Consider the following 12965-nt stretch of genomic DNA (forward strand, 5'->3'; position numbering starts at 1 on the left):
CTCGCTATACCCAAAGAGGGCCACATCATGACACCACAGATTCTCAATTGGATTGAGGTCTGGGCTTTGACTAGGCCATTAGAGTGTTGCTTTAGCAATATGCTTAAGGTCATTGTCCTGCTGGAAGGTGAACCTCTGTCCCAGTCTCAAATCTCTGGAAGACTGAAACCGGTTTCCCTCAAGAATTTCCCTGCATTTAGCGCCATCCATCATTCCTTCAATTCTGACCAGGTTCCCAGTCCCTGCCGATGAAAAACATCCCCACAGCATGATGCTGCCACCACAATGCTTCACTGTGAGGATGGTGTTCTCGGAGTGATAAGAGGTGTTGGGTTTGCGCCAGACATAGCATTTTCCTTGATGGCCAAAAAGCTACATTTTGGTCTCATCTGACCAGAGTACCTCCTTCCATATGTTTGGAGAGTGTCCCACATGCCGCTTGGCGAGCACCAAACGTGTTTGCTTTTTTTTCTTTAAGAAATTGCTTTTTTCTGGCCACTCCTCCATAAAGCCCAGCTCTGTGGAGTGTACAACTTAAAGTGGTCCTATGAACAGATTGTCCAATCTATGCTGTGGAGCTTTGCAGCTCCTTCAGGCTTATCGTTGGTCTCTTTGTTGCCCCTCTGATTAATGCCCTCCTTGTCTGGTCTGTGAGTTTTGGTGGGCGGCCCTCTCTTGGGAGGTTTGTGCCATATTCTTTCAATTTTTTAATAATGGATTTGATGGTTCTCTGTGAGATGTTCAAAGTCTCTGATATTTTTTATAACCCAACCCTGATCTGTACTTCACCACAACTTTGTCCCTGACCTGCTTGGAAAGCTTGTTGGTCTTCATGGTGCCGCTTGCTTGGTGGTGCCCCTTGCTTAGTGGTGTTGCAGACTCTGGGGCCTTTCAGAACAGGTGTATATATACTGAGATCATGTGACAGATCATGTGACACTTAAATTGCACACAGGTGGACTTTAACTAATTATGTGACTTCTGAAGGTAATTGGTTGGGGCTTCATAGCAAAGGGGGTGAATACATATGCACGCACCACTTTTCCGTTTTTTAAAAACAAAATTAAACATTCTTTTTTTTTAATTTCACTTCACCAATTTGGACTATTATGTGTATGTACATTACATGAAATCCAAATTAAAATCGATTTAAGTTACAGGTTGTAATGCAACAAAATAGGAAAAATGCCAAGGGGGATGAATACTTTTGCAAGGGACTGTATATCTGTATGTTTAAACTTTTGAGTCGTCATGTTTACTTCATTAGAAAACTTTGAAAGCTTTCCAAAGCATAATGACTTCTGATCCCTCTCCCCTGTGTCCTCCATGTGTGTTTTTGCCACTCCCTGGGTGGATTGAGCCTCTTTAAAAACTGCTCCACTAAACTCTACCGCAGGGCTTGGGTTGTGTCCACAACTTAACAACCTATGGACTGTTTGCATTGTAGAGACTGCTTCGTTTGAAGAATCAAATACATTTGGATTTTTGTGCTGTTGTACTGTTTTCAAATGAACTCATTTGGATTTGACGCTATAGGAATATAGTGATTTAGTTTTAATAACTCATAAGGGTTGATGCTTGAAGATGTCTTTTAGTGAACTTTTAGTGAATTTCACGGGGAAGAATGTGGAGGAGTTTACCATCACAGGCTTCGACCACCTCTCTCACCAGAAGCTCCTGGGCTTCCTCATCTTCATCACCTATTTCCTTGTGCTTCTGGGAAGCGGCACCAACATCTGCATCATCGTGACGGACAGACGGCTCCACACGCCCATGTACCTCCTCATCTGTAACCTGGCCGTGGTGGACATCATGTTCACCACCAGCACCAGCACCACCATGATCTCTGTCCTGCTGGCCGAGGTCAAAACCATCTCCTACTACTCCTGCATATCACGCATGTACATCTACCACCTGGGTGACATCACAGAGTGCATGGCCTTGTCCCTGATGGCTTTGGACCGAACCATCGCTATCAGCACCCCTCTTAGGTACCACAGCATCCTGACTAACCCACGGCTCTTCCTGTTGATCACAGCTACCTGGCTGATAGGGTTAGGGGTCATGGGGGTATTAACAGCTCAGGCAGACAGCCTTCCATACTGCCAGCCCATCATTAGATATGTGTTCTGTGACTATCCTGCTATGGTCAGAGCCGCCTGTGTCAACCCTGAACCCTATTGGATGCTTCCCGCCATCCTGGGTCTGTGGGTGATTGGTGCACAGTTCATATTCATTCTGCTGTCATACGTGAATCTGATCTACACAGTACTGAGACTGCCTAACAACGAGAGCAGAGTGCAGGTGTTTAATACCTGTATTTGTCACATCATTGTGGTGTCCAGTTACTTTGGCCCCAAGTTAGTCTCTGGTTTGTTGACGAGGATAGGGGTGAGGCTGAATCTGACTGAGCGTAATGCTTTACTGATTATGGCCACGCTGTTACCTTCTCTGATCAACCCTACAGTCTACTGTCTGAAGACCAAAGAGATTAGAAAGAGATTGGTTCAGATACTGTCTAGAAAAAGAACGGCAGTGATGAAATGAGGTAGTGAAAAGTATCATTTTTGTGACTTGGATTCAATCAGAAACTGCACTAATGTGCATTGAAAGGTTTTAAAGGTAATTTCCAATTCAGCTCATATCAGCAGCGTTTACGTTGCCTTTAAGAGTTGCGTTGTCTACAAGCAAGATCAGATTGGATTTCTGTTGAATAACCACAGTCCACGGTTTAAATAGTTCCGGCTTCTTCTGTTAGCACTTCACATTACTACACCTGTATATTGTCCTGTATCTATTGTATCTAAAGGGTTATTTTTGTTGTTGCAATGTTGAGAGTTAAACCTGGAAGTTAGATTTTATTTGTGCGGTGTACACAACATGTGTCCTTTGCAAATGACAAATAAACTAGATTTGATTATATAACCCCTATATATATATATATTTATTTAACTAGGCAAGTCAGTTAAGAACAAATTCCTATTTACAATGACGGCCTACATCGGACAAACCCGGACAACGCTGGGCCAATTGTGCGCCACCCTATGGGACTTCCAATCACGTCCGGATGTGATACAGCCTGGAATCAAACCAGGGACTGTAGTGACGCCTCTTGCAGTGAGATGCAGTACCTTAGAACGCTTTATTTAACTAGGCAATAACCCCTATATATTGTGATAAACAGAGGGGGATAAAGTGTTGACTTTCTCCTGGACTGCAAACTCTGGACCCAATAACAAAAACACATTTGTTTTTCTGTCTGATATTTTTATGTATAAATACAACCACCTGATACACAACACAACAACAATACACATCACCGATAACCACCACAACACCGATACACACCACAACACCGATACACACCACAACACCGATACACACCACAACACCGATACACACCACAACACCGATACACACCACAACACCGATACACACCACAACACCGATACACACCACAACACAACAAACACCCAATTGAACAAACACCTAATTGTCTAAACACAGATAAAGATTGGACGAGGATGAAAATTGGACAAGGATGAAGCCCTCTCGGAATACATTTTACTTTTCCGTATTTCACGGCAAAGATTGATCTGGATCTTGTTTTTTCTTATGCCTACTAGGCCAGGATCGTAGCCCCAAGCACACCATGAAGAGACTGTCAATAGTACTAGCGTAGCCATGGTATTCAGCGATAGTTTAGTCATCAGAACGACTGTATGTAAGGTATATCGAGACTTATTATGGCATCGCCATCTAGAATTTATTTTGTGGGTTTATTCTGAAAGTACCCTTCCCATCCTCACCTTCTCATGAGAAGAGATGCACATGAGAGATGTGTAAATGACAGAGAGGTGAAGTGATGGAGATAACCTGTTGTTGTGCAACTAAAGTTGGTGCTGCTGCTAGTTGGGAAGGATTAATCTATAGAAAGGAGCTTGATTGTAACCTGACTCTTAATCAATGAATCCACAGGCCCTCTGAATAAAGTGATAATGAAGTCAAGAAATTATAGCTATAATATGCTACACAGCTTTGGTAGGTCACAATCCCCACCAGCGTAGTAGTTAATGTCTATTCCCATTGTGTCATCGTCATCACCCATAAGAACCATTATTAATCACTGGTTGCATTCATTCAATCAGGACCTGCTTATTGAGGCCTACGGGGATGCAGTGGAGAAGCTGGAAGACAAGAGGAGACTGGGCCTCCATCTCAAATGGCACCCTATTCCCTTTATAGTGCCAGGTGACCAGGAACCAAAAGTAGTGCACTATATTGCACATTCATCTTCTGCCCATCTACCATTCCAGTGTTTAATTGCTATATTGTAATTACTTTGCCACCATGGCCTATTTATTGCCTTACCTCCCTTATCCTACCTCATTTGCACTCACTGTATATAGACTTTTTGTTTTCCTTTTTTCTACTGTATTATTGACTGTATGTTTGTTTATTCCATGTGTAACTCTGTGTTGTTGTCTGTTCACACTGCTATGCTTTATCTTGGCCAGGTCGCAGTTGCAAATGAGAACTTGTTCTCAACTAGCCTACCTGGTTAAATAAAGGTGAAATAAAATAAAATAAAAAGATTTAGGGAATAGGGTGCCATTTGAGATGCATCCTGGGAAGTCTGTCTGAGCCACACGGGACCAAAGGTCTCATTTAAAGGATCCTTTTACAAAATACATTTAAAGTTACAGACAAAGAAATATAAAATATGGGTACTGTTTATATGAGAGAAGACCACTATGTCACTGTGCATTGCTGTTAATGAAATAGCTATATTTATTTTATTGAAGCTTAGTAACAATAAAAACCAGCCATTGTAAGTGTCATAGCATCGTCAGTGTCACTGCAATCTGTAAGCCAATACAGTACTGATAATACCTGACTGTTGTGTGTGTGAACATGGTTACCATGTTTACCGAACATATACAGGACATGGTTGCCATGTCCTCATAATATAAGATATTAATGTTCCAGACACATTTCATGGGAACTTACTTATTTCAACAATTTAAAGTCGAATGGACAGCATGTTAACTACTTTGCCGATTGGAATCCAACAGACAATCATAATATCATTAAAAATATATAATTCCCAGTTTATACTACAAAGCCAACTTTATATGAAGTGTTAAAATTAGGTTATATTTGACTCAAAATTCCATGACATTGAGTAATGTGGCTAATAGGCTAGATTATCTATTTATGTAGCTATTTATTTAGCAAGCTAAAAATATGGAGCCTAACTTTAGCTAGGGAGGATGTCATGTCCTTGGACAAGTGGGTGAGTGACTTTTTCCCCCCTTATCGTTTTTCGGTGGCTACAGATGCAGGTGTCATTTGGTTAACAGTTATGTTATCAACAGTTAGCATATCTCTAGTTGTGTTATCAACAGCTAGCATATCTCTAGTTGTCAAATGTGGGTTGGGACAAGCATGCATTGGCAGGCAAGCTGCAGACGGATGAGCAGGCTACTACTCCCCATCGTTTATCATTCATCAGTGGTATGTTGACTGCCAACTAGAAGCAGAAGAAGTGTTTATCTACTGTATGCTCATTAGAGTTGGGCTCACCTCACTCTGGCTAACATTAGCTAGTTGTTGATGTACATAGACAACTGAGGGAGAGAGAGCCTACCTCTTCGTGGTTGTTTGATGTAGGACTGTAAAGTTCTCAAATGCAAAATGAGAAACTGCATTTAATTAACTGAGAAAAGTGTGTTGTAACTGCTGCCAAATAATGAATAATATATATTGCTGGCCTGGGTCTCGAACCCAGGTCACCAGCACCAATGATCGCTCTAACCACTGTCCGTATAAGGCATATCTCTAAGGCATGTGGTTATTAGGCCAGTATATTTAGCTCCTGTCCAGAAGAATCCCTAACCCCTCCTCACTAGCACCCTGAAACAACTTGATAGGTGGAAGCAATAGGGTGAAGGCACATTGAAGTAAATCCCAGCTCTGTTAAAAGTATACTCAAGAAAATATTTTATTGATCATAGAGATTCGGGAGTATCATTAAAACAGGTTCAGATGCCCCACCAACATTTGCTGAAATAGTAATTGAAAAGACACATCTGAGCTATCTTTGTTGCAGGTACATGGTAACAGTTGAATAAGATGAGAAAAAAGAACCCCACATTAAAAGCACTGAAAAAGCTCTGACGAAGGCCTTGCCGATACATAAAGCTTAATAAAGAGCAGTGATACTGGTAAGAGCAGTGTGGGGGTTTCTTCTTCTTTCTGAAATAAGTAAATAAAATCAATAATGAGAGAATTGTCCGAATAATTGATACCTTAAATGGACGTGGTGGCGTAGAAGGAAGGTCGAAGTGACGTAAACCAAGAGATTGTGAGTTCATAATCGCACGTGAGGATTTGTTGAATAACAACGACTGATTAATTGAACACACACAATGTAATCATGTGTGTCAAATATGTAAGTTGAAAACATTATCTTAAAAGCACTGTGTGGGTATCCCTAACTTTGTCAACAGACAAAGAGCAGTGAATGGATCAGTGGATCAACAATCAGGGCCTTGATTGGATCAGCAACAGTAACAAGACATGATGTGTAATGTTATTAGATTTTTTTTATAAAAGTATTTTGAAACATTCTCATGATACTTTTCTAGAATATTCATATCATGTTCTGGGTAAGTTCTATTTGACATTAACAGATTGGTCTCTTGAAAAAATGTCTTGCACATTACGGGAACATTCCTATGAAAATGTTACTTAATGACGTAATGAGACTCTTAAGGGAATTTTTATCTAAAGTTGTGGGAACGTTTGTTGTTAGCTGGGTTTGGCCTGTTGCTTACACATGAGTTGCTCTCTCTCTCCTTCTCTCATCTGCAGAGAGCGTTTCTAAGCTATGTGGACAAGCCGGTCCTCATTAGTTCTCTCATTAGACTGACTGTGTACTCAGTAGGAGACTCATGTGTTGACAGAGAGGTCTGGAAATCATCCTATATGATACTACAGATAGAGGTCTGGAAATCATCCTATATGATACTACAGATAGATAGAGGTCTGGAAATCATCCTATATGATACTACAGATAACTAAACCTCTATCTATCTGTAGTATCATATAGGATGATTTCCAGACCTCTATCTATCTGTAGTATCATAGAGGATGATAACTAAACCTCTATCTATCATCCTCTATGATACTACAGATAGATAGAGGTCTGGAAATCATCCTCTATGATACTACAGATAGATAGAGGTTTAGTTATCATCCTCTATGATACTACAGATAGATAGAGGTTTAGTTATCATCCTCTATGATACTACAGATAGATAGAGGTCTGGAAATCATCCTCTATGATACTACAGATAGATAGAGGTCTAGTAATCATCCTCTATGATACTACAGATAGATAGAGGTTTAGTTATCATCCTATATGATACTACAGATCCTGGAGTAAAATGTATGGAGTAAAAAGTACAAAACATTCTTAAGGAATGTAGTGAAGTAAAAGTAGGCAAAAATTATTAATAGTAAAGTACAGATACCCCCAAAAACGACTTAAGTAAAAATACTTTAAGGTGCTACTTAAGTACTTTACACCACTGTCACTAGCTCAATTTATTAGCTCAACTGGATGAGAGTGTCTGCTAAATTATTCAAATTACCACAGTTACCAACACGTAAAAAATTTAACTTTGATGAGATCTGATTGGTCAACTCTCCTATCTTTCTCTCTCCTTTCTCCTCTTTCTCTCTCCTCCTTCCTCTTTCTTGTCTCATCTTTCTATCGCCTCCCTCCTCTCTCTTTTCAGCCTGTGTGGTTGGTGGTTCCAGAAGGGCATTGAGCTGTGTCCTATGACAACCACACAACAACAACAGCAGCAAGGGTATTCATCTCTGACAGGTCTAATTCACTCAATCTAGGCATGTCATACACAAGTACGGTGGCCCACAGGGGACATCCTACTACAGATTCACAATGAGGCTGCAGGTATAACAGTGGAGGTGGACTCAGAGCAGCACCACAAATTGGTCTTCAGTCCAACACACATCACCAGACTACTGAAGAGAGACAGTTGGATCCAGTCTGTGGTAAGACCAGGTAAGACTTAGTTTCTGCAGTATGTAGTTGTACCATGTTAGACTATACAGTATGTGGGTTCAACAGGTAAGAGTTATTCTAATGGAGGGAACGTGAAACCAATATCAGCTTTACAGTGCTATTCCTTGGATTTTTTACTTTGTTGTCAGTTAAAATAATTGTATTCTTAGTTTTTAAAATATAATTACATAAGAAATAGACAATTGAACTTGGATATTTGCCTTTGTCCTGATGATGTTTCACTCATTGCAATGTCTCAACAGGTGAATAAAAAAACATTAATGTATTTATTTTATATTTCCACAGATTATTACGAGCCAGGAGGAATCACTGATAACACCACCAGTCAGGATGAGTTACCTGACCTTTGACCCTAACCAGACAGAGAACATTGACACCATTATCCGACCCCCTTACTTCTTCATCAGTGGTTTCATCGACATCCCCCACATGGAGTACTATTACATCTTCCTCTGCTTCGTATACATCATCTCTATGGTTAGTCCATAGCTCTGGTCTACGCTGTTACAAACTAGCTGTGATCCAGGCTGTTACTAACTAGCTCTGGTCCAGGCTGTTACTAACTAGCTGTAGTCAAGGCTGTTACAAACTAGCTCTGGTCTACCCTGTTACAAACTAGCTCTCGTCCAGGCTGTTACAAACTAGCTCTCAACCAGGTTGTTACAAACTAGCTCTGGTCCAGGCTGTTGCAAACCAGCTCTGGTCCATGCTGTTACAAACTAGCTGTGGTCCAGGGTGTTACTAACTAGCTCTGGTCCAGGGCGTTACAAACTAGCTGTGGCCCTGGCTGTTACTAACTAGCTGTGGTCCAGGCTGTTACAAACTAGTTCAAGTCCAGGCTGTTACTAACTAGCTCTGGTCCAGGCTGTTACTAACTAGCTGTAGTCCAGACTGTTACTAGCTAGTTGTGGTCCAGGGTGTTACGTACGGCCAGGGTCAGCTAGTTGAGCCTGTAAGTAAGCATTTCATTGTAAGGTCTACACCTGTTTTTTTCGGCACACGTGACAAATAAACAATGATTTGATTTGATCCACTCTATTAACTAGAAAAGGTTTCACTTTCCTATCGAAAGCACATCTTTTTTGAACTTAAGAAAACCTGATATGGTGTAGTATCATTTCAGCTGGGGGCCTGTAGCGCCACCCATAGTCAACGGCAAAATGAATTTACCTGTATAAACATTTTGGGTTATGGTTTCTCCTGTGTGTGTGTGTGTGTGTGTGTGTGTGTGTGTGTGTGTGTGTGTGTGTGTGTGTGTGTGTGTGTGTGTGTGTGTGTGTGTGTGTGTGTATTGGGTCTAGATGGGCAACACCTTTGTCATGATGGTTATCTACATGGACAGCAGTCTCCACAGGTAATCAGTCCTCTTTTATCTCAGTGGTAATAATACAGCATAATTCTACCTTTATTGGACTATATTTGTGCAGTCCCAGAGCCCAACCAGATGAACCACAACAGACACAACACAAGCTGAAGCAGCATATGGACAGCTGCACCATTAGGTCCAGCTGGATGGTCTATAGTTGATAACTTACACATTACAGATGACAGTGTAAAGATGTTTAGGATCTGCACTTTTTGTCTACTGATTGATTATATTTACCTTCTCTGTAATTGTCTATTGCACATACAAACATTTCCCCATGGAGATAATCAAGTCAGGATCTTACCTTACAGCCCCAAGTACATTGCTGTGTTCAACCTGGCCTTCACAGACGTGTGTGGCAGCACTGCCATGGTCCCCAAGGTCCTGGATATGTTCCTGTTCAGCAGACAGCTCATCTCCTACAACCAGTGCCTCACTAGCCTCTTCTTCATCTTCCTCTTCCTCAACATGCAGTCCTTCAACCTCACCATCCTCTCCTATGACAGACTGGTGGCCATCTGCTGCCCACTCAGGTCTCAGATAATACATCAAATCAAATTGTTTAATAAAATACAATTCAAAAGGCCTTCATAATTGCCCCTTGTGTGATAATAATGTATCTGCTTTCACTGACAATTCAAACTGATATATGAATACACTGCATCTAAAGTCCTTGTTAACAGCTTCTTTCCGCTGTCCATGTAGGTACCATATGATGGTGACTCACAGGTCCATGTTCCAGCTGATGGGTGCTGCCTGGGTATTTGCTGTGTTCCTGGTGTTGCTGGCTGTGTGCCTCATCACCCGACTCTCCTTCTGCCGGTAGGTGGCTGAGGAGGTGAACCTGTTGCCGAAAGGTTACCGGTTTGAATCCCGGGCCGGGTGCTGGGGGAAAAAAATAGCAGTTGATCACTGTAACATGTGAACAATGAAGATGTATTGTATTGTAGGTCTCTGGTGATCAACAGCTACTTCTGTGACCACGGTCCCCTGTTCCGTCTGGCGGCCCCCTGTTCTGATGTGGTCCCTAACATAGTGATGTCATATGTCAACCCCAGTATAGTCCTCTTTATCCCCATGGTCTTCATCATATCATCATACATCTGTATCACACACGCCCTGTTCACCATCACACTGCCCCAGGACAGGTGAGAAGTCATACTGATCAGAGTCAGAGATTTAGCCAGATATTTTGTTTATATACCTAAACATATAGTTCTGATATTGATTGTTGTGCTGTCTCAGATATACACTACAGGACCAAAAGTATGTGGACACCTGCTCGTCATACATCTCATTCTAAAATCATGGGCATTAATATGGAGTTGGTCCCCCATTTGCTGCTTTAACAGCCTCCATTCTTCTGGGAGTGCTTTCCACTAGATGTTGGAACATTGCAGCGAGGACTTGCTTCCATTCAGCCACAAGAGCATTAGTGATGTCGGATGCTGATGTTGGGTGATTAGGCCTGGCTTGCAGTCGGCGTTTCAATTCATCCCAAAGGTGTTCGATGGGGTTGAGGTTAGGGCTCTGTGGAAGCTAGTCAAGTTCTTCCACACTGATTTCGACAAACCACTTCTGTATGGACCTCGCTTTGTGCACTGGGGTATTGTCATGCTGAAACAGGAAAGGGCCTTCTCCAAACTGTTGTCACAAAGTTGGAAGCACAGAATCCAGAATGTCATTGTATCCTGTAGCGTTAAGATTTCCCTTCACTGGAACTAAGGGGTCTAGCCCGAACCATGAAAAACAGCCCCAGACCGTTATTCGTCCTCCACCAAACTTTACAGTCGGAACTATGCATTGGGGCAGGTAGCGCTCTCCTGCAATCTGCCAAACCCAGATTCGTCCATCGGACTGCCAGATGATGAAGCGTGATTCATCACTCAAGAGAACATGTTTCCACTGCTCTAGAGTCCAATATCTGCGAGTTTTACAGCACTCCAGGAGACACTGCTCCTCCTTACCACGCTGCTTGGTCCTTTTTTGGTGGGTAGTTCTGTAATGATTGTCTTCCTCTTCTGATGAGGAATATGAAAGATCGGACCAAAACGCAACGTGGTAAGTGTCCATGTTACTTTAATAGAACAGAACACGAAAATACAAAAATAACAAAGTGAAATCACAACGAAAATCGAAACAGTCCTGAATGGTGAAACACAAAACAGGAAACAACTACCCACAAACACAGGTGGGAACAGGCTAGCTAAGTATGGTTCTCAATCAGAGACAACGATTGACAGCTGCATCTGATTGGGAACCATACCAGGCCAAACACAGAAATACAAAACATAGAACAAAACATAGAATGCCCACCCCAACTCACGCCCTGACCAAACCAAATTAGAGACATAAACAAGAAACTAAGGTCAGAACGTGACAACTTGGCATTGATCACAGTGAGCATAGGCTTGTTTGCGGTTGATTAGCCATGGAAACCCATTTCATGAAGCTCCCGAAGAACAGTTAATTACTTCCAGAGGCAGTTTGAAACCCAGTAGTGAGGACAGACGATTTTTACGTGCTTCATTACTCGGCGGTCCCATTCTGTGAGCTTGTGTTGCCTACCACTTTGTGGCTGAGCCGTTCTTGCTCCTAGACGTTGCCAATCTCCAATAACAACACTTACAGTTGACCGGGGCAGCTCTAGCAGGGCAGAAATTTTACAAACTGACTGGTTGGAAAGATAGCATCCTATGACAGTGCCAAATTGAAAGTCACTGATCTCTTAATTAAGTCCGTTCTATCGCCAATGCTTGTCCATGGAGATTGCATGGCTGTGTGCTCTATTTTATACACTTTTAGCTGCATCCACTAATTTGAAGGGGTGTCCATATACCTTTGTATATATAGTGTATGTTGTTCTAGTGATAAATGCTGGAAATACTGAGAATGTCATTGAACTAGATAGATGATGACTTACTGTACTGACACTTTTGTCCTTTTCTCGCTCTCTCTCTCTTTCTTTCTCTCTGTGTCTCTCTGTCTCTCCCCCTCTCTCTCTCCCTCTCTCAGAGTCAGAGCCTTGAAGACGTGTACCTCACACCTGATACTTGTAGCCATATTCTACCTGCCTATTCATTTTACATACTTCCTTCATTCAATCATACCAACCAACGCCCGGATCATCAACCTCTCCCTGACCTCGGTGCTGCCATCCATGCTAAACCCCATCATATATGTTCTGAAGACAGAAGAGTTTAAGGAATCGGCCAAGAAGCTGCTTAGTAAAAGAGGAGCCCAGAGAGCTGTGGTGCCGATCCAGTCAACATGAAGTGTTACTATTTATTTATATCTCTATTTGACTTGTTTTTGATTGAAATGCTGTGTAAGATATACTGTATCTGCCATAGTGAATAATTGTTGTTTCAATTAAATGAAAAATTACGTTTCATGAAATATTTATATTATTTTGGCGAAAGCCATACAGAAAATGTCATAATAAAAAGGCTGGATAAAACCCTAATACAAATCAAATATATT

General features: G+C 41.7%; 2 protein-coding genes across 2 annotated transcripts; both read left to right on the plus strand.

Annotated features, from left to right (window-relative positions):
- The first annotated feature begins 1584 nt into the window (after positions 1–1584).
- On the plus strand, positions 1585–2547 carry LOC120021143 (olfactory receptor 10G7-like). Its single transcript, XM_038964782.1, has one exon. The coding sequence runs from the start codon at positions 1585–1587 to the stop codon at positions 2545–2547; it is 963 nt and encodes a 320-aa protein (XP_038820710.1).
- A 5899-nt stretch (positions 2548–8446) lies between these two features.
- Positions 8447–12756, plus strand: LOC120021145 (olfactory receptor 1361-like). The gene is made up of 6 exons (XM_038964783.1): positions 8447–8593; positions 9418–9470; positions 9794–10015; positions 10188–10304; positions 10433–10630; positions 12498–12756. The coding sequence occupies exons 1-6, from the start codon at positions 8447–8449 to the stop codon at positions 12754–12756; spliced, it is 996 nt and encodes a 331-aa protein (XP_038820711.1).
- The last annotated feature ends 209 nt before the right edge of the window (positions 12757–12965 follow it).

This window comes from Salvelinus namaycush, chromosome 26 (genome assembly GCF_016432855.1).
Source record: "Salvelinus namaycush isolate Seneca chromosome 26, SaNama_1.0, whole genome shotgun sequence".
Classification (NCBI taxonomy): Eukaryota; Metazoa; Chordata; class Actinopteri; order Salmoniformes; family Salmonidae; genus Salvelinus; species Salvelinus namaycush.

Coding starts and splice junctions, on each gene's coding strand:
- LOC120021145 (XM_038964783.1), top strand. CDS start 8,447: ATGAGTTACCTGACCTTTGACCCTAACCAGACAGAGAACATTGACACC. Junction 8,594..9,417: donor TCGTATACATCATCTCTATG/GTTAGTCCATAG, acceptor TATTGGGTCTAG/ATGGGCAACACCTTTGTCAT. Junction 9,471..9,793: donor ATGGACAGCAGTCTCCACAG/GTAATCAGTCCT, acceptor CTTACCTTACAG/CCCCAAGTACATTGCTGTGT.
- LOC120021143 (XM_038964782.1), top strand. CDS start 1,585: ATGTCTTTTAGTGAACTTTTAGTGAATTTCACGGGGAAGAATGTGGAG.